At 38.5% G+C, this 20,111-nt stretch overlaps 2 protein-coding genes across 6 annotated transcripts in view; one reads left to right on the top strand and one right to left on the bottom strand.

The window, feature by feature from the left end:
- fancc (FA complementation group C) overlaps positions 1–5,295 on the top strand; it is a 180,359-nt gene extending 175,064 nt beyond the window's left edge. The window contains exons 14-16 of one of the 3 annotated variants that reach the window (XM_073071337.1): positions 3,228–3,431; positions 3,534–3,578; positions 4,353–5,295. In XM_073071337.1, coding sequence (XP_072927438.1) covers positions 3,228–3,431; positions 3,534–3,578; positions 4,353–4,382 — 279 coding nt within the window. In that variant the 3' untranslated portion in view covers positions 4,383–5,295. Of the gene's footprint in view, positions 1–3,227; positions 3,432–3,533 lie in introns of all 3 variants that reach the window. The other 2 variants (XM_073071347.1, XM_073071329.1) reach the window with 2 other exon arrangements.
- Positions 5,296–16,883: 11,588 nt separating this feature from the next.
- The window catches only part of aopep (aminopeptidase O (putative)), a 218,363-nt gene continuing 215,135 nt past the window's right edge, over positions 16,884–20,111 (bottom strand). For 2 of the 3 annotated variants that reach the window (XM_073071267.1, XM_073071285.1), the window contains one exon: positions 16,884–19,614. The gene's annotated coding sequence lies outside the window, so the exon portion shown is untranslated. The remainder of the gene's footprint in view (positions 19,615–20,111) is intronic. The other variant, XM_073071275.1, reaches the window with a different exon arrangement.

Below are 20,111 nucleotides of genomic sequence, written 5' to 3'. Positions count from 1 at the left end.
GAGTAATCGCAAATAATTCATCTCTGCTTTTATCAACTTGCCTTAGAATTACTCTTTTCCCTTCACTGATATCCTTTTCCATGTTCTCCTCAACCTCTCCCTGTGGTGGCTATTTTTGTTGGCCTTCAATGTTGTTGTATCAGTTTCTTCCTGTCATGCTCAACATGTACAGCGTTCCTTTGGGAATATAACTTGACAGTTTGGATATTATCCTTAGAATTTTTTTCAATACATAATACTGCCACCAGAATTGCCCATGAATTGTTTACCTATGATTTATTTTAAATTAGCATAACTTCTCTAATTTTCAATTCAGCCTCTCAGGAAATTAGCATTTTGTTTAATCTACTCTTGTTAATGTCTTACTGAACTGTCTCATCATCTTTTGATGAAGTTTGCATTTTTCACATCCGATTTTAATTTCATATTTTCCAAGAAATATGATGAAATTGTCTCCCCATTTAGACCTTCCTTCGTGATCTTTGCTGTGCAATTTCTTTGCAGTTGTCAAAAGCCTTTTTGGTATTAAGGGGATCAAGTACAGACAAGAAACATTTTTGAGTTAAAAAGATCTGCCATGATCATATTAGATGGCACATCTAGTTTTGGGAGCTGAATGGCCTATTCTGTTTCTTTATGTTCAGTTTTCTTTAGAGTTGACAGCCCCTTCCAATTTGATATTGTCCAGATGTACAAAATCAAAATCAGTTTCTCAACAGTACAAATTGTGAATAACAAGAGTCCCATCATGCATCATTATGTAAATTTGTTAACTGACTCTTTTAACAACTGAAAGTTTTGTCTTGCAAAAAGTTAGTTATCCATAGCTATATGTTGTGTCACTTTTAATTGTTTAAATCTAAAAGTTTTTCATTCACATTGTTCATTGGTCAAGCAATTATACCCTTATTGTAATTTGTTATGATTATGTTTGAGTTCAATATATACTTTTATTGGGGATTTATTTTTCCTGTTATTGTTGCTAAGTTGATAGGACATAGCCACATTTATGACTACTAGGGTTACAAAGCAGTATTACACACTGTAGGAGCTTTTATTCTTTTTAGTTTTTAACTGTCCAGTTATTTTCCAGATAAATAACTGATTTAATGAACTTAGTATTGGCAAGCTGATATTGGTCTATGAGACTTGTTTTTCAAAAAAAGAAGGGGGGGTGTATTCTTGCTGGTGTTTCAAAAAAAGCTTCAGAAATAGTAAAAATTCTGGTTATCTCTTCCAAAATTTTCTAGCTTCTGCAATGGTTTGTGCAGATGTAAAGGTAGCAAATGTTGTCTGCCTTACCACCCTCACCCCCCCCCCCCCATTTTAAAAGGGAGAGAGAAATTTACTCCCCTTGTGACATCGCTGACTTGGAAAATGCCGAAACCTATAATAACGGATAGAGAGACATGAAGACAATAATGATTGAGAAGAGTCAACATAAATTTCTGAAAAGGAAATTGACTGTTTTTTGAGGATGCATCCAATAGAATGGACGAGGGGCAACTAGCATATACAGTATAGTGTAACTGGTTTTTCATAAGGTTTGATGAAGTCCTGCACAGGTGGTTGATTAAAAAAAAGGATACAGTACATACAGCACGTGGAATTTTGTGTAATACATTAGTGTGGATTCGCAGTTGGTTAGTTGATGGAAAGCAAACTAGTAATAATGGATCTTCTTCGGTAGGCAGGCTCTGGGTACTGAGATACTGCAGCATTTGATGCTTGGGCCCCAACTATTTTAGGTAGGAGGATGTATTTCTTCAAGATTGCTGGGAAAATCTGACGTGGAAAGGTACCTGGGAATTCTTGAATACAGGTCCTTGAAAGCTAACCTGCAGGCACACTACTTAATTAGGTACAGTGGCCTTAACATAAATGAATTTGAATAAAGATGTCATAATGCTGTAATATTAGGCCTCGCTGAGACCATTATCTAAGTCCTGTACAATTCTGGTATCCTTTCCCAAAAGAGGCTTTACTTGCCACAGAAGGAGTACAGATTCATCGGACTGGTTCCTAGAGTGATAAAAATACAGATTGAGTAGGCAAAGTTTTTATTTCTCTGTAGCTTAGAAGAACTTGGTATCTTCATTAAAAGTTACAAACTTCTTTGGGCTTAATAGGATAGACTTTGGGGAAATGCTGCCCAAGTCGTCTAGAAATAGGTGTTATACTGCCAATTTAAGGGAATATGGAATTTCTTCTCTCTGACTTCAAGGAATGGCAAATTAATGTGATTCTGTACCTTTGGAGGACTGAGAATTCAAAAAGAATAGAATTATAGATATTAAAAAGATTAAGGGTTAGGGCAGATAAATGGCATTTGAGTATTTAAATTTCTACAAGTCATAATCATATTTAATTACAAAATAAATTTGAGGGCAGCTTTTTTTTTAAATAACCCAGACTTCATGATGGGATATAAACAACAGTGGGGGGAGGTGGATTTTGTACCATGAACTTGGAAGTGCAGGGACTGAAGCTAGATCAAGTGAAGCATTTCTCCAGCATGCCATCTTTAAAGTATGAATTATATTAGAATGATGAAAAGGCAAAGCAAAACCATGAGGATCATAAGTAAACCATGATCTGAATCACTGGGATTTTTTTTTTACTGTCACTATACATTGCAAGTTTTTGTTATAGAGAAACATAGCACAAGGTAGTCAAATGAAATGCATATCAGTCATCCAGAATCCATCAGCTTTACTAGAAAAAGACCAGTCTTTCAAAATAAATATTTAAAGTTGCCTTTTTTGTGACTGCCCTCTGGCAATATTTTGGTTAATCTTTACTATCAAACTGAATGAGGTATTTCATCAGTTCAGTGAAAATGCATTGTGATAAAACACTCTTGCTCTGTGACTGTAATGTTTTTAAGTGAACTTCTGATGGAATCTTGTGCTCTTTTCCCACAATATAAATGCTGTCCACATCTGTTAAGGGGCTTTCTTCCACCTCCTTTCATGTTGAGAACACAAGATTTGGCACAGCGCCCAGTGTAGTTAATTATTCTGTTGAGCAGATTTAGTCACAGGGATTGTAGTCCCTACATCAGTGCAAGTGCATGAATCCATCATATTTTTAAAGGATAGTTGCCTTTCACAATTTCAAGATGGTCCATGATGATTTAATTTGACTTGTTAGAATTTATTATTAAAATACCTATTATCTAATAGCTTTTATTTTACAATTATGTTCATCTTTCTTTCAATATTCAGGAGGAGCTGAAATTTGTGTACAATCAACTAAAAGTTCTCAGGAACAAAAGAGACTTGAATCCTGAAGATGTGCAAACTGCAATAGTTACCAACAATGTCTCCATAAAAGAAAGTCATCTGAAAGATCTAATCAATCAGCTTCTTGTGAGCTTTCTGTTGTTTACAGACGGTGGAATGGGAATAGCAAGAGATTCTGTGCAACTTGTGAGTACTGAAGGGAAAGGGGGTGGATGAAGGAGTGAGGGGGTGGGAGGAAAAATAATGAAATAAGACATCATGTGTAATTATGTGCTCTCACTGTTGAAGTTCACCCTAGGTGGAGACTGCTTGGATGGAATTTCTCAACTGTTGGTTAGTACGGCGCACAGATTACAGAACACAAAATGCGGCAGTTTGGAAGACAGAATGGCGCACATCAACATTGAACTCCTACAAACTCAGCTTCTGCAAGCCAAAGAATCGTGAAAATGCAACTATAGTCCAATGATTACTTCATTTTTTTTGTAGATGTTTGAACATTTGTACTAATACACCAGGTTGTAAGAAATTATGGAAGATATTCTCTGCAAATGTAAAAATAAAGCACACAAGCTTTAAGTAATCCGGAGCAACATACACAAAATGCTGGAGGAACAGCATGTCAGACCATCTATGGAGGAGAATAGTCGATGTTTCAGGCTGAGACCCTTCATTAGGACTTGAAGGGAAGGGGCAGATGCTACCTGAGTTGCTGAGTTCCTCCAGTAATTTATGTGTTGCTCAAGATTCTCAGCATCTGCAGAGTCTCTTCTGTTTATAACAATCTTGATTCTGAAACCAACAACAATATTGACTTAAAACAAATTGTAACCCAGTCAATGTCAGATGCTGACAAAAAGGGTTAAAAAAACATGATTAGACCTCTGTGCTGCTTTGAAAGGAGTTATCGGCTTTCATTTTCCTGTGTGATACAACCTTACTTAAATAAAGAAATTTATGTTGCCTATTTACACTTTTATCTTGTACTCTGGATAGTGACAAGAGGCTGTACACTAACATTTTCCATTCCGTTATTTTTCAAGTTCAAAGTAAATTTATTATCAAAGTACATTACTATTTACAACAATGAGATTCATTTTCTTGCAGGCATTCACAGTAAATACAAAGAAGCAATAGAATCAATAAAAGACTACACCCAACATGATGGACAAACATCAATGTGCAAAAGACAACAAACTGCAAATACAAAGAAAAAAATAAATGAATAAGTAATAAATATCAAGAACATGAGATGAAGTCCTTGAAAGTGAGACCATAGGTTGTGGGAAAAATCCAGTGTTGGATTGAGTGAAATTATCCCCTCTGGCTCAAAAGGATGATGGCTGAGGGATAATACCTGTTCCTGAAACTGGTGGTGTGGGTCCTGAGACTCCTGTACCTTCTTCCTGATGGTAGCAATGAGAAGAGAGCATGACCTGGATAATGAGGGTCCTTGATGATGGATGATGCTTTCGTGCAACAGCACTTCTTGTAGATTTGCTCAATGGTAGGGACGGCTTTATCAATGATGGACTGGGCAGTATCCACTACTTTCTGTAGGCTTTTCTGTTCAAGGGCATTGGTGTTTCCATACCCATTTTGCCAGAAGTGTACTTTTTAAATGGTTGGAAATGAACAATTTCCTGAACTGTGAGTAGAACACTAAATTTTGATAAAAGTGTACATTTTTACACCGACAAACTACCAATCACTGTAGAGTGCCAAAACTACTAAAGGTAACCCCCAAATTAGAACAGTCTGTATCGCAATTTTCTTTAATGCAAACCCCCACTGAATACCATGTAATGGCAATAAGACTTGGATGGGATGTTCATGCATCTATTGGATTAGCAATCACAGCTAAAGCACTCTTCACTTGTGGTGCACTTTCTCTGACTTACCTGCAACGGCCCAAGCAATTGCTATAGTGATGTCATATCCAAATCTTACTGCCCCACAATATTAACTAAAAATAAAATCAAATTTGTTGTTGCTTTTGCATTTCCTGTTTACTTGTTTTTCCCCCCAATAAATTCCATTAGTCAGCTTTTATTCTGCATCTCAGGTTTTTTTTGGTAGTGATTTGTGAATTCCATTAGGTTGAATTTCCATTAACCAAATGGTTGTAAAGGTAGATCACCTGTATTCTTACAAAAACTCAGAGAAAGAAAACTAAATACATTGGAAGCTTCAATTTATCCCAGTATTACCTAAATGTAAAGATGAATATTAGAAGGCTAATAGAACAGGTAGCTATATAAAAATGTCAGACTTTCCAATTAATATTTTATATTCATTCGCACAGAAGACATCATACCAGACCTTTCATGAAACAAACAATGAATTAAAGAAATCAGTAAAAAAATAGTGGCAATAAAGATGGAGAAATTCCAAGACCTGAATACAAACCTGAGGTAGAAACAATACAAATAAGCAAGAGTTTGCAGGCACTACAGGAAAAAGTAGTACAGCACATCACAATGAAATTCAATGCAGTCCATCAACTGTTTGAAGAGCACTCTCTCAAGCCTGCTCCTTCCAATTTTTCCAAAAACGTGATCTCATTCGGGAGCTTAGATTTGTAAAGTTTACATTTCAAGTCAAATAAGCTGATAGTTTTCTGTAAGAATGAAACGTTGTAGATAGGAGACTGCCTATCGACATGATTGATGTGCATTTTCTAAAACCCCTGTTGAAAGTTCCACAGAAGAGCTTAGATACAATTAAAGCTCATTAAAACAATTTATTGACCTGCTTTGAGGTCTGGTCAGCAGTAGGGAGCATGGATTAGAGATTATGTTAAGTTCAGCAATGCCATTCAGGGGAGAAATTTTTAAAAACTTCACACAATGGCTGGTAGAGATGCAAAGTTATATCTCAAAAGCAGATTCTGGTTTAAATCAATACAGTTTTAACATAATTATGAAAATAGGATGGATGGAATTGGATTACAGGTGATGTCATTGGCTCGAGCAACAAAATGATTTCCATTTCCTCGGAGAAAGGAAGTTATACAAAATTTTCATTGTTTTCCTTAAAATATATTGCAGGAATGAAACTTCTATCAAATGGTCTATCCACTTTACCCTGAAGTATAAATATGCTGATTAATCACCAATGGTGTAACTATTTCATAGTAAGCAACATATTGAAATGCACTAAAATGTAATCATCTACACTCTGAATTTTATCACTTATTATAACCAAATTCAAGAACTTGCTACCTAAAAACATTGTGGAATTCCCCATCGCCAGAACAGCAATTAAGGATGGGCAACAAATGCTGGCACTGACAATACCCTTTTTAAAAAGTTTTTAATCTTTAAGAAGTCCCTAATGAATTCAGAGGAAGGCTTATTACACTTAAGGGTTTCAAAACAAGGACAATATTAAATGATGGTTTAGTTTGGGGATCCAGTATGAATCTCTATTAGACCAAGGAGGCTATAATTGCTTCTCTTTCCACTGCTTTTTCTTTAATGTTCACAATCCCTCCACAATGTGCCTGACATTGGGCCTGACTCCTGTTCCTGCTGAACTGAGCCAGTGTGTGATATTGTAACTGATATCAGTTCAGTAGGCACAAGAGATCAGGTCCACTTCTTGGAATGGATTGAACAGATAGAGGACGTTGAAGAATATCTAAAATGGAAGTATTAATACAATATCATAGGAACTGGAACAATACAGTGCAGACAATATATAGATTTAATTTTCCTTTAAGATCCTTTGAATCCTTCTGGCCCTGCTTTCAGCCAGTTAGCAGTCCTTTACAGCTTCATTAGTTTTGGTCAAATGCAGGCAGAGTTACAGGTTACATTTTGCCATACCTGCAAGAAGCCATCCCAAAACATAATCTGGACCTTTCAGATGGAGTAAACTCAACCACAAATTTATCATTTGAAATCATGGATAACAGGAGATGAGTTCTTGATTTCATAGTCCATCAGGAAGGAAGATAGCTGTACGGTGGAGTATTTACTTTGGATAAACATTAGCAGATCAGTCTGATATCCTAAGGCCATAATAAAGATAGAAGCAGAATTAGGCCATTCAGCCCATTGAGTCTGCTCTGCTATTTCATCATGACTGATCCAGTTTCCCCTCTCAACCTTATTCACCCAGTGACCTGGCCTCCACAGCCACCTGTGGTAATGAATTTCATAGATTTGCTACCCTCTGGCAAAAAAAATCCCTGATCTGGTCCAATTGACTTATCCATCTTCAGATCTTTCAGCTTCCCAAGCTCCTTCTCCTTAGTAATAGCAAATACACTCACTTCTGCTCCCCGAACTTTCGGCACACTGCTGGTGTCTTCCACACTGATGACACATGCTAAGTATTTATTTTGTTTATCCACCATTCCACGTTCCCCATCGCTGCCTTTTGTGTCATTTTCCAGCCCTCTGATATCTACTCTTCCCTCTCTATATATCTGAAAAAAAGTTTGATATCCTCTTTGATATTATTGGCTAGCTTACCTTCATAATTCATCTTTTCCCTGTTTATGACTTTTTTTGGATGCCCTCTGCTTGGTCTTTAAAAACTTCCCATTAATTATTGTTCTATTTTATGCCCTCTCTTTTGTTTTTATGTTGCTTTTGATTCCCCTTGTTAGCCACAGTTGCATTATCCTGCCTGTAGAATACTACTTCTCTTTAAGGTTGCATCTATCCTGTGCCTTCCAAATTCCTTGCAGAAACTCAAGCCATTACTGTTCTGACGTCATCCCTGCTAAGGTCCCTTCCATTTAACTTTGGCCTGCTCCTCTCTCATACCTCCTTTATTCCACTGTAATATTGATTAATTTGACTTTAACTTCCCCTTTTCAAACTGCAGGGTGACATCTATCATGATCATTGGCTCCTAAAGGTTCCTTCACCTTAAGCTCTCTAATCAAATCCAGTTCAATACACAACACCCAATCAAGAATAGCCTTTCCCCTAGTGACCACAACCACAAGCTACTCTAAAAAGCTATCTTGTACGTATTCTACAAATTCTCACATTTGAGATCCCAGTATCAACCTTATTTTCCCAATCTACCTGCATACTGAAATCCCACAAGACCATCTTAACACTGCCATTTTGATATATGTTTTCAGTTTCCAGTTGTAATTTGTAGCCCACATCCTGGTCACCATATGATGGCCTGTATATAATTCCCATCACGGTCTTTTTAACACTTGCAGTTTCTGAACTCTATCCAAAAGGATTCTGTACCTTCTAATTCTATGACATATCTTTCTAAGGATGATTTTTTTTTTTTGCCAACACAGCCATGCCACCCCCTCTGCCAACCTGCCGGATCTCTTGATACAATGTGTATCCTTGGATGTTAAGCTTCCAGCTATAATCTTCTTTCAGCTACGACCCAGTGATGTGCACATCATACCAATCTCAACTGCAGTACAAGATCATCTACCTTATTCCATATACTGTATGCACTCAAATATAACACCTTCAGTCCTATATTCGTCACCCTTTTTGACCCCATGTTACACTCATCCTGCAATTTTGCCCTATCATCTGGCTGTCCTTCCTAACACTCTCACTGCATCCCTACATGTCTTTGGTACCAATGCATACCAAAACTTCTGGCCCTCTCTCTCTAGAATGTTGTGGGCCTGATCCAAGATGCCCCTGATCCTGGCAACTGGGAGGCAAAATGTCACCTGGGTGTCTTCCATATTCACAGAATCTCCTGTCTACTCCAACTATGAAATCCCCTATCATGACTGCAGTCCTCTTCTCTGCAGCACTCCAAGGTAGACTGTGCCCCTTAAAAGTATTAAAAGCAGTATATTTGTTATTGAAAGGAATAGCCACAGAGATACTTCGCTTTGGCTGTCCATTTCCTTTCCCTCTGACAGTCACCCTTGTACCCGCCTCCTGCATATCATATGAAAAGCTGAAAGTTAAAAAAAAAAACTGCTGTCTTAACATTTTCCTTGCAGGTTTAACGTTCAATGAATGCAAAAAAGTTTGTCAACTACCAAAAGATGCAGCATCAGCTTCAGTGTATGAAGAATCAATCCAAAAATGGGATTAGAAGTTAAGAGTTGAAAATATGAGAAACCGAAGTGTCGTACTGATTCCAGATGAAAAAGTCTCTGGTTCATTTTCAATGATACCGCTCATAAAGAACTGATGGGCAAGTGAACAGTCAAAGTTGTTTCCCCTTCTGCTGCTTTTGCTAAGAGATGGCTGATGGAGACCAAGGACATCAGAACAATTATTTTCAATAACTTATTTAATTACCTAGTTAATCAGGGAAGGTGGACATATATTGTATATATGGCTATTTATCCAAATCTTGCAGTGCAAATCTAATAAAGGTTCTCAACCCAAAACACGACTGTTTATTCATTTCCTTAGATGCTGCCCAACCTGCTGAGTTCCTTCAGCATTTTGTATGTGTTACTCTGGATTTACAGCATCTGCAGAATCCCATGGGTTTATTACTCTGTCATTAGTGGCTTGTTAAACACACTCCATCACATTACCATGAACAAATAGAGTCATAGACCACTACACAGGTCTATTCAGGTCCTTCAGCCCATCTAGTCAGTGCTAAATCCCATCAACCTGCACCTGGACCATAAGCCCTCCATGCCCCTTGAAGTTGACCCTGCATTCACCACTTGTGCAGGCAGTTCATTCCACATTCACCCCCCAAGTCAAAAAGTTATTCATGGTCCCTTCAAACATTTCATCTTCCATCCTTAATCCATGGCCTCTAGTTCTCACCTCACCCAACTTCATTGAAAAAGGCCATTCTATACCCCTCATAATTGTGTATCCCTCTATCAAATCTCCCCTTGATCTTCAATGTTCTCGGGAATAAAGTCCTAACCTGCTCAACGTTTCCCTAAAACGCAGGTTCTCAAGTCCCGGCAACATCCTTGTGAATTTTCTCTGCAATATTTCTATCTTATTTATAGCTTTCCAGCATGTAGGTGAACACAACTGGACACAATACTCCAAATTAGGCCTCACTAATGTCTTATACAATTTCAAAATAACATTCCAACTCCTGTACTCAATAGATTTATGAAGACCAATGTGCCAAAACTTTCCTTACAATCTACCTGTGATGTCACTTCCAAGGAATTATGGATCTGTGTTCCCAGATATCTCTGTTCTACCACTCCTCAGTACCCTACTGCTCAATGTGTAAGACCTGATCTTCCCAAAGTGCACACATCACACTTGTCTGCATTAACTTCCAGCTGATCCAGATCCTGCTGCAAGCTTTGATAGTCGTCTTCACTGTCCACTACACCTCCAATCTTGGTGTTATTTGCAAATTTGTTGATCCAGTTTACCATATTATCATCCAGATCATGAGTGTAAATGGCATACAACAATGTACCCAGCACTGATCACTGCGGCACACCACTAATCAAAGACCACCAGTCAGAGAGGCAACCATCTACAATCACTCTGGCTTCTTCCGCAAAGACAATGCCAAATTTAATCTACTACTTCACCTGGAATATCAAGCAACCGAACCTCCTTGACCAACTCTGGAGGTCCTTTCTTTTAACTTAGACCCTAACACACTGAATTCACTGTAGTCCATGTAGACAACATCCACTGTCTTGCCTTCATCACCCTTCCTTGAAAAACTCTGTAAGACTGATTAGACAGAACCTACCACGCATGAAGCCACGTTGACCATCTCTGATCAATCTCTGTCTACCCATACACTCATACTCACACAGTCGCTTAGAATTATCTTCCAATAACTTTCCCACTAATGATGTCAGGCTCACTAACCTATAATTTCCTGGCTTATTCAACATTACTATCCTCCAGCACCTCATCCATGGCTAAGAATGTTTTGATGCCAATATATATCTAGGATGCACTGGGACACATCAGTGATATAACCAGGGGTCATCGGGTATTTCAGTTCTTTCAACATCAGTTACTCTCGCCCAGGTGACCCAGCCAGGGCTGATCAGGCCCTGGGTTGTGTCCCAGCAGCATTGGCCCATGTTTTAACTCTCTGCTAGGGCCCTGCAATTTCTGCACTAGCCTCCCACAGGGTCAGAGGGAACACAGTATCAGGCCCTTGGGATTTTTCAGAAATAATTTGCCTTGAAATAGCAAGCACCTCCTGCTCTGTAATCTGGATAGGATCCATGACCTCACTGCTGCTTTGCCTCATATCATTAGACTCTTGTGTCCAGCACAAGATTACATATAGAATCATAAAGACCACCCCACATCTCTTTTGAATTCTCTTTCACCTTGTCTGCTAGAGCAAACTCATAACTTCTTTTAGTCCTCCTGAATTTCATATCAAGTGTTCTCTTATATTTTTACACTCAAGAACCTCATTTGTTCCTGCCTGCCCATGGCAGCTATGCACCTTCTTTTTCATAACCAGGGCCTCAGTATCTCTCAAATACCAAGGTTCCCTAAACCTGTGGTCTTTGCTTTTTTCCTGACAGGAACATACAAACTCCATACTCTCAAAATTTCACTTTCGAAGACTTCCCACCTACCAAGTATACCTTTACTAGAAAACAACCTGTCCCAATCCACACTTCACAAATCCTTTCAGATGCCATCAAAATTGCCCCTTCTCCAATTTAGAATCTCAACCCGAGAACTAGACCTATCCTTTTCCATGATTACCTTGAAAATAATAGTACTATGATAACTAGATGCAAAGTGCTCCCCTACACAAACATCTGTCACTTGCCCTGTCTTATTCCCTGATAGAAGATCTAGAATCACACTCTCTCTAGCTGGGACTTCTATGTACTCATTAAAGAAACTTTCCTGAGCATATTTAACAAACTTTTCCATCCAGCTTTTACAGTACGAGAGTATGCAACTCTAGTTTAAACCTCACTATGTAGCATTAACAAACCTTCCCGCTCGAATATTAGTCCTCCAGTTCAGGCATAAGCCATCCCCTCTGTACATGTCCTAACTTCCCTTGAAGAGAGCCCAATGATACAAAAACCTGATGCCCTCCCTCCTACACCAACTCATTAGCTACGTATTAAACTGTATAATCTTCCTATTTCTGGTCTCACTAGCGTGTGGCATGGATAGCAATCCTGAGATTCCAACCCTGGAGGTCCTTTCTTTTAACTTAGCCCCTAACTCCCTGAATTCACTTTCCAGAACCTCATCATTCTTCCTACCCATGTCATTGGTACCAAGGTGGCCCATGACCTCTGGCTGCTCACCCTCCCACTTAAAAATGCTGTGGACTCGAACAGAGATGTCCCTTGTCTCTAGAATCTGGGAGGCAACCTACTATCCAGGAATTTAATTCTTGTCCAAACCACCTCCTTTTAGGTTCTCATAATCAAGGAATCCACTATCACTACAGCTTGCCTTTTCTCCCCACTTCCCTTCTGAGCCACAGAGCCAGAGCAGTCGGGATTCAGTGCCGGAGACCGGACTGCTGTGGCCTTCCTCTGCTAGGTCATCCACCCAGCAGGATACCTGCCGCTGAGCAGAATGGCCACAGGGGTACTCTGCATTGGTTGCCTTTCCCTTTTCCCCCTACTGACAGCCACCCAGTTAGTCCTGCACCTTGGGTGTAACTACCTCCCTCTATGTCCTGTCTATCAACCCCTTCAGCCTCCTGAATGATCCAGAATTCATTCAGTTCCAGCTCCAACTCCTTAACATAGTGTGACAGGATCTGCAGCTGGATGCACTTTTTGTAGGTGCAGTCATCAGGGACACTGGAGGTCTCCCTACCTTTCTCCATTTGGCAAAAGCAGCATTCCAGTACCCTGTCTGGCACCTCCGCTGCTCTAAAGGCGCAAGAAATAAGGAAAGAATAAATAACAAAACAAATTTGCCTACAGCCTAGCCTCTTCTCGCCAAAGCCTTAATGAACCAAAGCGTCAACTCCCCACTCACACAATGGTTGCTCCACTTAAACATAACTTTTATTTTATTAGCCCATGCCAGTTGCCTAATTACGCACAATCCACTGTCTCCGTGGGACTGTGGCATGCAAAATGAGCCAACTGTCGCTTCTATTTCTTTTAAATTTTCTCTTCCTCCAAGCAATCCCGTGTCTCCTTGATTGTGCTCAACTTTATTTTACTAAACAACTGCTAAAATTTCCATTTATCCATTAAGACTAACTCCACTTACGACGATCTTGATTAAATCTCATGCTTCTTAAGAGCAACTCTTTCCAAATGCACTTCTACCACTGGCTGAGCTGACAACATCATTGCTATCCACAGATTTGCTTCTACCCTCTTTGCAAGCAAGAGCACACAACACTAGGGGAAAAACCAGGGTTCCTTTCTATGCATTTTCAAACCTATAAATGTGAAAAGGAACTGGAAAATAGTGGAGCTTTAGTATCCTCCACTTTCAGAGATGGGGAGACTGGGACTATGCAGCAGTTGAACAGCATACATTGTACAACATTAAGATTGGCAATGTCAACAATGGTTGTAATTTAATTACTTTTATACAGATCAGTTGCTACAGTAACTTACAAAAGTCAGCTGGCATCTTTACTGCCCTCAAGAGCAATTTATGTATCAGCAATTACTGAAATAATTCCTTAGATGAGAACCATAATATTATTCTTGTCTACTGTGTACTTGTTCAGATATTCGTACTTCACTAAAGTCAAGTGACAGGTAATAAGGTTTTCATCTGTTGACATAGATTCTCTATGTCAGAAAATATAAAGAGGATGGATGCAAAATCCGCTCCTATTAAAATGTGCAGTCCATCAGATGGAGACAGATATTGTATCCTGGAGACTAATAAAAGGAAAACCACTGAATAGTAGCAATGAGTAATGCTGTAGTTGGTTATCCAAGCTCCGTCAGATGGATGAGTCCACCGGAAGCAGGAGTGGGTTGATGTAACAGGGCACTGCATCAAGATGTATGTATTTCCACAGGGAGTGCTGATCATATACTGTTGAGACATTGGCAACTTGATCAATGGAGCACACATGTACCAAAAGCCAATGATGATGACTAATCCCCAGGACTTTCTCTTATGGTGCCACGCTGATCAATGACAAACGGTGCTCAAGTGAGTGAGAGTGAGAGTGAGTGAGAGAGAGAGAGAGAGAGAGAGAGACACACACAGCTGAATTTAGGCAAAAGGGGAAGTGAAAGTGATAACTTCCCTCGTTCGAGGCTGTCCTGTTCCCACTCAGTTCCCAACACAGTGTCTGGTCTTCTAATGTTATCATTTTTCTCCTTTCATCCCTCTGTTTTTCTGAAAAATTCGCTTTACGCACAATGTTTTGTGGAACCCAGCAGGACCTCATCATTCTGTTACCCCTGGCTGGTGTGCGCTGAAGGGCATCTCTCTATCTCTCCAAGGAACTGAGGCACTTCCTTCACAACTCAAAAGCATGCTTGATCTCAACTGGCGGTCTTAATGCATTCCAAAGCACTAAGACAGCTGTCTGGGAATACTGCACACTCTTAGCTGACCTTCTTTGTAATTGCCGGCTGCGGGTCTGCTACATAGCTGGTTCAACTGACAAGTGCCACATCTCTGTAGTTTCAGAACCTGTTGGAAGTCAACCCAGGTCAGTTTATTTTTTTTCACTGCTGCAGGCAAAATTCCTGAAAGTGCTAGCTTTGGAAAATTAGTTGTCAATCGCCTCTATTACCCACTTGTTGTTTGGAAGATTCTGGATATACTGTATTTCTGACAGTTAAAAAAAAGAGAAGATTTGAAAATCAAATTTGAGGTTAAGCTGTGGTTCAGATGGGAGAAGAAAGAGAAAGAAAGAGTGAGGTGATAGAAAATAAATCAGCAACAACCAGATAATAATACACCAGTTTATATAACATCGGTTATGGACATAATCTTAGAAATCAGATTTCCTGCAATTTAAGTTAATGAATCAGGCTTTTCAATCACTAATGGTGACCTGAAGTGCTACGAGTTTACCTGAGCAGAGTTTAGCTTGCTAAGTCTGTCAGAATTAATTTAGATGTAGTCTTCCTTCCACTGACAAAACATGTCATCAGCAGCCACCAGAATTCCCACTCCTTATCATTATTCAGTGGCTGTATGCATACTTGTGGGATGATTTAGAAGAATTATGCTAAGACACAACAGCACCATTACATTTAAGTAAGGAATCATGAAGGTGGGTGAGCACACTTTTCAGGAAGGGGTGATGGGGAGAGGGATGGTGTAGGATGGAAATGGAGGATGGGTTGAGAGAGAGAGAAAATTTGGTACAATAAATGCTTTATTACTAAATCCACAATAGCTGTTATGCTTAAGAAATCATCATGCCAGTCTGCTTGATATATCTGCAAATCTCAATGAAGTGTTCTACACTTTTGCACTGATTTGGTCATTCCTTTTCCTCAGGTGCAGAACTTAGCCACTGTGAACAAAGCAAAACAGGTCACTGTTCACCAATCAGCTAAGCTCTGCACCTTGCCAGAAAGATCATGCTTGATGGATGAATTAATCCATGGGAGACATTTTGTCGAAGGTGTATTTCTTTCTTTGTTGCAAATAAGCACCCTTAAGCCTCGTCAGTTTTCGAACTCGTATGTTTGCTGTGGCTTCCACAACAGTCGCAAAGGCAGTGACTATGTGGTAATCCCTGGCAATGTGATTTTTTTAAAATCTCATGACACAAATCAGAATGCCAGGAACCCACTCAGCCACAACATGAAAGAAAAGTTGCAGGCTCTCCCTTCCTCCATCCACGCTTGATGTATTATGCAGCAACAACCGAAACAACTGGTACAAAATGCTCTGCTTTTTGGAAACTTTGCAGTTCAAATCAAAACAATTCCTAATACATTATGTATGTTTACTGCATACCAACATGTATCAAACTGCATTATTGCTTAGAAATTAGTTTTAAACAATTTATCTAATTATCCATAAATCAGCAAATATTAACAGTTGTATAAGAAATGATATTCCAAAAATCAATTTAACCTACAAGATATCACAACTTGGTCACTTTCATCAAAACTAAATAGGAATAGGAAATGATACATAAGGAAATGAATCTGCAATTGTATTTAAATCATATACAAACAAAATACTTCATTAATAACATTCAGCTGAAGACTGCACAATGGATAAAAATAACACACAAATAAGCAATTTGTTATAAAACTTACTGTTTAAACTAAAACAAATGAGAAAATAAACCTTATATTTAACATTAAAATACAAGACAATTTTTTGAAGTACACAAGTTTTCAAAAAAAAATTGCAACTCTCACACTTCCTGCTTCAAAGATCCAAAAATAATGTACTACTGTAACTTAAAAAACATCAACTGACTAATTTCTACTTTGTTCCTTTTTAAGTAGAATCAGCAGTGGACACTGACAGCTGTCTACATCAATGAAACAATTTAAGTAATGAACATGATGTCATACAAATTGGAGAATCAGCAATCCCTGAAAGAGTGGCATTTTGATATAATATTTCAGTTTGATTTTACTGCAATTCAAGAAACAGCTTTTCAAAGATTTTCATGTTATAAAGTTTCATATTATTGTCTAAATTGCACCATTTAATACCAAAGAAAATGTAATTTAATGCAAAAGTATGACATAATTATAATTGCTTGGTCAAAAGAAATTAATCTATACTCACATTAAAAAACGTAGATTTAAAAATATTTTTATCAAGAGAATTTATTTTAAATAAATAAACTGTCAATACAACGTGAGCTTCCTGCTTAGACTGATTTATTAAGAATCTCAATGTAATTGCAGCACGAAGTTTTAAATACTAGATTTCAATTCAAATGAAATTATAATCTTGAGGAAAAGCTTTTTTAAATTGTGCGAGGTAATCTGTGGCATTCAGTGCAAAGGACAGCAAAATGAAGTTACAAAACATTGGATAGAAAGCAAACTTAACAAGAAAACTATCAAATGACAAGTTAAGAGTGCTTACACAAGTACAATGGGCACACAGAATGTTGGAGGAAATCAGCAGGTCAGGCAGCAACTATGGAGACGAATAGAGCCTTTGTTTCAGGCTGAGACCCTTCATCTGGACTGAAAAGGAGAGAAGCCAGTATGAGAAGGTGAGGGGAGGGGAGTGAGCACAAACTGAAGGTGATAGGTGAAGCTAGGTGGGCGGGAAGGTAGATCAGTGGGGAAGAGGTGAATGAAGAGAGAAGCTGGAAGCTGATAGGTGTAAAAGGTAAAGTATGGAAGGAGAAGCCTGATGAGAGAGGGGAATGGACCATGGGAGAAAGAGGAGGAGGAGAGGTCCTAAAGGAAGGGTGACAAGACAAGTAGAAGAGAAGAGACAAGAGGGAAACCAGAATGGGGAATGGAAAGAGTGGGGAACAGGGGACAAATACCAGAAGTTGGAGAAATTGATGTTATTGCCGTCAGGTTGGAGGCTACGCAGATGGACGACGAGGGGTTTCTCCTCCAACCTGAGAGTGGCCTCATTGTGGCAGTAGAGGAGACCGTGGATTGACATGCCAGAATGGCACTTTGGTTGCAGATTATCCAAACTACTGGATGTTGTTTGTATTAATGCCCCACACATTATTGAGTTCACTTTTACTTTGACTTTGCACATTATTATAATAGAAACACAGAAAACATACAGCACGATACAGGCCCTTTGGCCCACAAAGCTGTGCCGAACATGCCCCTACCTTAGAACTACCTAGGCTTTACCCATAGCCTTTAATAAACTAACCCGGTGAGCTTGAATGAACTGTGACAACCATTGCTTCAGTGAAAGTCGGAAACCGGGGAACTGAAGTCATGGTGAGTGGGCAAGGACTGTGGAAACTTGGCATTTGATGGCTGGTAAGGGCGAATGAGAGCAGAGGATGAATGGGAAGGGAGCACAGAAAACATCTGCTAAGCTAATACTGAATCGATGGATAGCACATTGAAGTTTTACTGTACATAGGTAGGTTAGTTTGACAGCAGTAATGGCACATATTTTGCTCAATCTTGCTATTCATTCCTAATCCCACAGATACCCATAGGTCCCCAGAGCTCCAACTAAATGTGCAAAGCTGGCTTAAGCCTGGGCTGATATTGTAGTTTTAGATATTAAGGACATCATGGTGTCAATAATTCTTAATAACATGTATAATTTGGCTGTTAATTATGGGTCCATCAATACTAAGTAAATTAAAGCCATGAAAGATTAAAGGAAACAATTCACTCTCCCACAGCCTCAAGCTGAGATAAAATAAGACCATTTTTGCTTTGAGTTGATGCTTCAACACATTGCTCTTCAGTTTTTATATCAAAGCATTATAAATTCACAATAATTCAAAATGAAAATAAAAAGGTCATAAAACACAAGCCGCATTTATGTTCTAAATGTGTTACTTCAAAGAGCAAACGGTATCATAAATCTAGAAAACAGATGCAATCTAGCACTGGATTGAAATGGACCACCTTTCCTTCAAAAGCACATCAAGTCCTGATTCCCATTCATTCTTAGATGTCACAGAATAGTTAACCCTTAGAATCCTAAGGTTATAAATATTCGGCTAAAATTTCAGAAAGATAAATGGTGAGACTGCTGTGAGCATAGAAGTCTTGTTACTGCAATCAAAATGAGTGCCTTCCTTCCTTGGGGGACTCTCTGTATGTCCTGAATTTTAGTAGCATATTGCAATATTTAGTTGCTGACCACCGCATTCCTTGTCTGACAATTCTTTTCTGCCCTCAAGAGAAAAGGCAAAAGTTAAAGGAGCCAAATCTGAAAATCAGAAAATCAACGTGTATTGCTCCAAAATCGTGCATTTGGTGAATATCACAAAGGATACATTTTAATTCCGATGTGTAATTATGGAATATACAAATTAAGCTGTTTATCAAATCAGATAGAATGGAGACACATATGCTGCTGTATGTTATGTATTTAATTTATATCCAGAGTAGATCATACTGTGATGTAAAATTTGTAAAATTCAATATTTTCAGTGCAGTGAACAAATTAAAACTCTTCAATATTCAGTATACAGGACTAGTAAACAAATAAGAATAATTAAGCATTGTGTCTTTACCATTGGGTTGGTCCTGGGTTACAGATCACTGTGGCAATACTTAAATATTGCCCATACTGCAAAATGTATCACTAAAATTGATAAGGAACATTACGTGAACATTTGGACATTTCATAATAATGAATAATACTATGCAAGTTAATTTTAAATGTCTAAAAATACAACATATATTAATCCAAAAACAATGTCTTCAAATACAAGCAATAAGAAGGAAAATAATTGAAAATCTTCTCACATTGACAGTTGCAAAGACTTGCAATAGAAGTGGTTCTCACAATGGTGGCTGCCTTCTAAGTTTGCAGTGTGCTAAGTGTACCAGGCCAACACCATTTATCTGTTCTGCATGGACCTGCTTGAAAGCATTAAGAACAGGTATTATTAAATGGTTGAATTCACTTAACAGGAAATCAGTCTAACCTTTGAAGATCAAGAAGTGCGGGATCACTCTTGGTACTGGCTTACTTATTACATCTGGGTACTTGTTAAACAAGGGCTTCATATTAACTTGGTACACTGAAGTTCATAACTAATGTTAACATTCTTCTCCAGTTCCTTGAATAAGCAGATAAAAACTGCATATTTGAACATATTCTTTTTTAAAAAGTGCTAAGGGCTCAGGTTTTACATACCTACACTTGTTTCAGCCTGCTATACCTGCCCAAATTAATAATTAGGGATCTGCAGGGCTGGATAACATGGTATGTTCTTACATGTCGCTTTCATCTCTGGAATTTGAATCTTGCCCAGACTCCTAAAATAAATATTTCTTGGAGCGATCAACAGGCTTCATCTACAAAGAATTAAATATTCTTAGTCTGTTTAACTGAGCACACCGCACAAAATGTGCGT

Source organism: Hemitrygon akajei, chromosome 2 (assembly GCF_048418815.1).
Source record: "Hemitrygon akajei chromosome 2, sHemAka1.3, whole genome shotgun sequence".
Taxonomy (NCBI): domain Eukaryota; kingdom Metazoa; phylum Chordata; class Chondrichthyes; order Myliobatiformes; family Dasyatidae; genus Hemitrygon; species Hemitrygon akajei.
Note: the sequence above shows the minus strand (reverse complement) of the source record. Positions and strands in the feature narration are given on the sequence as shown.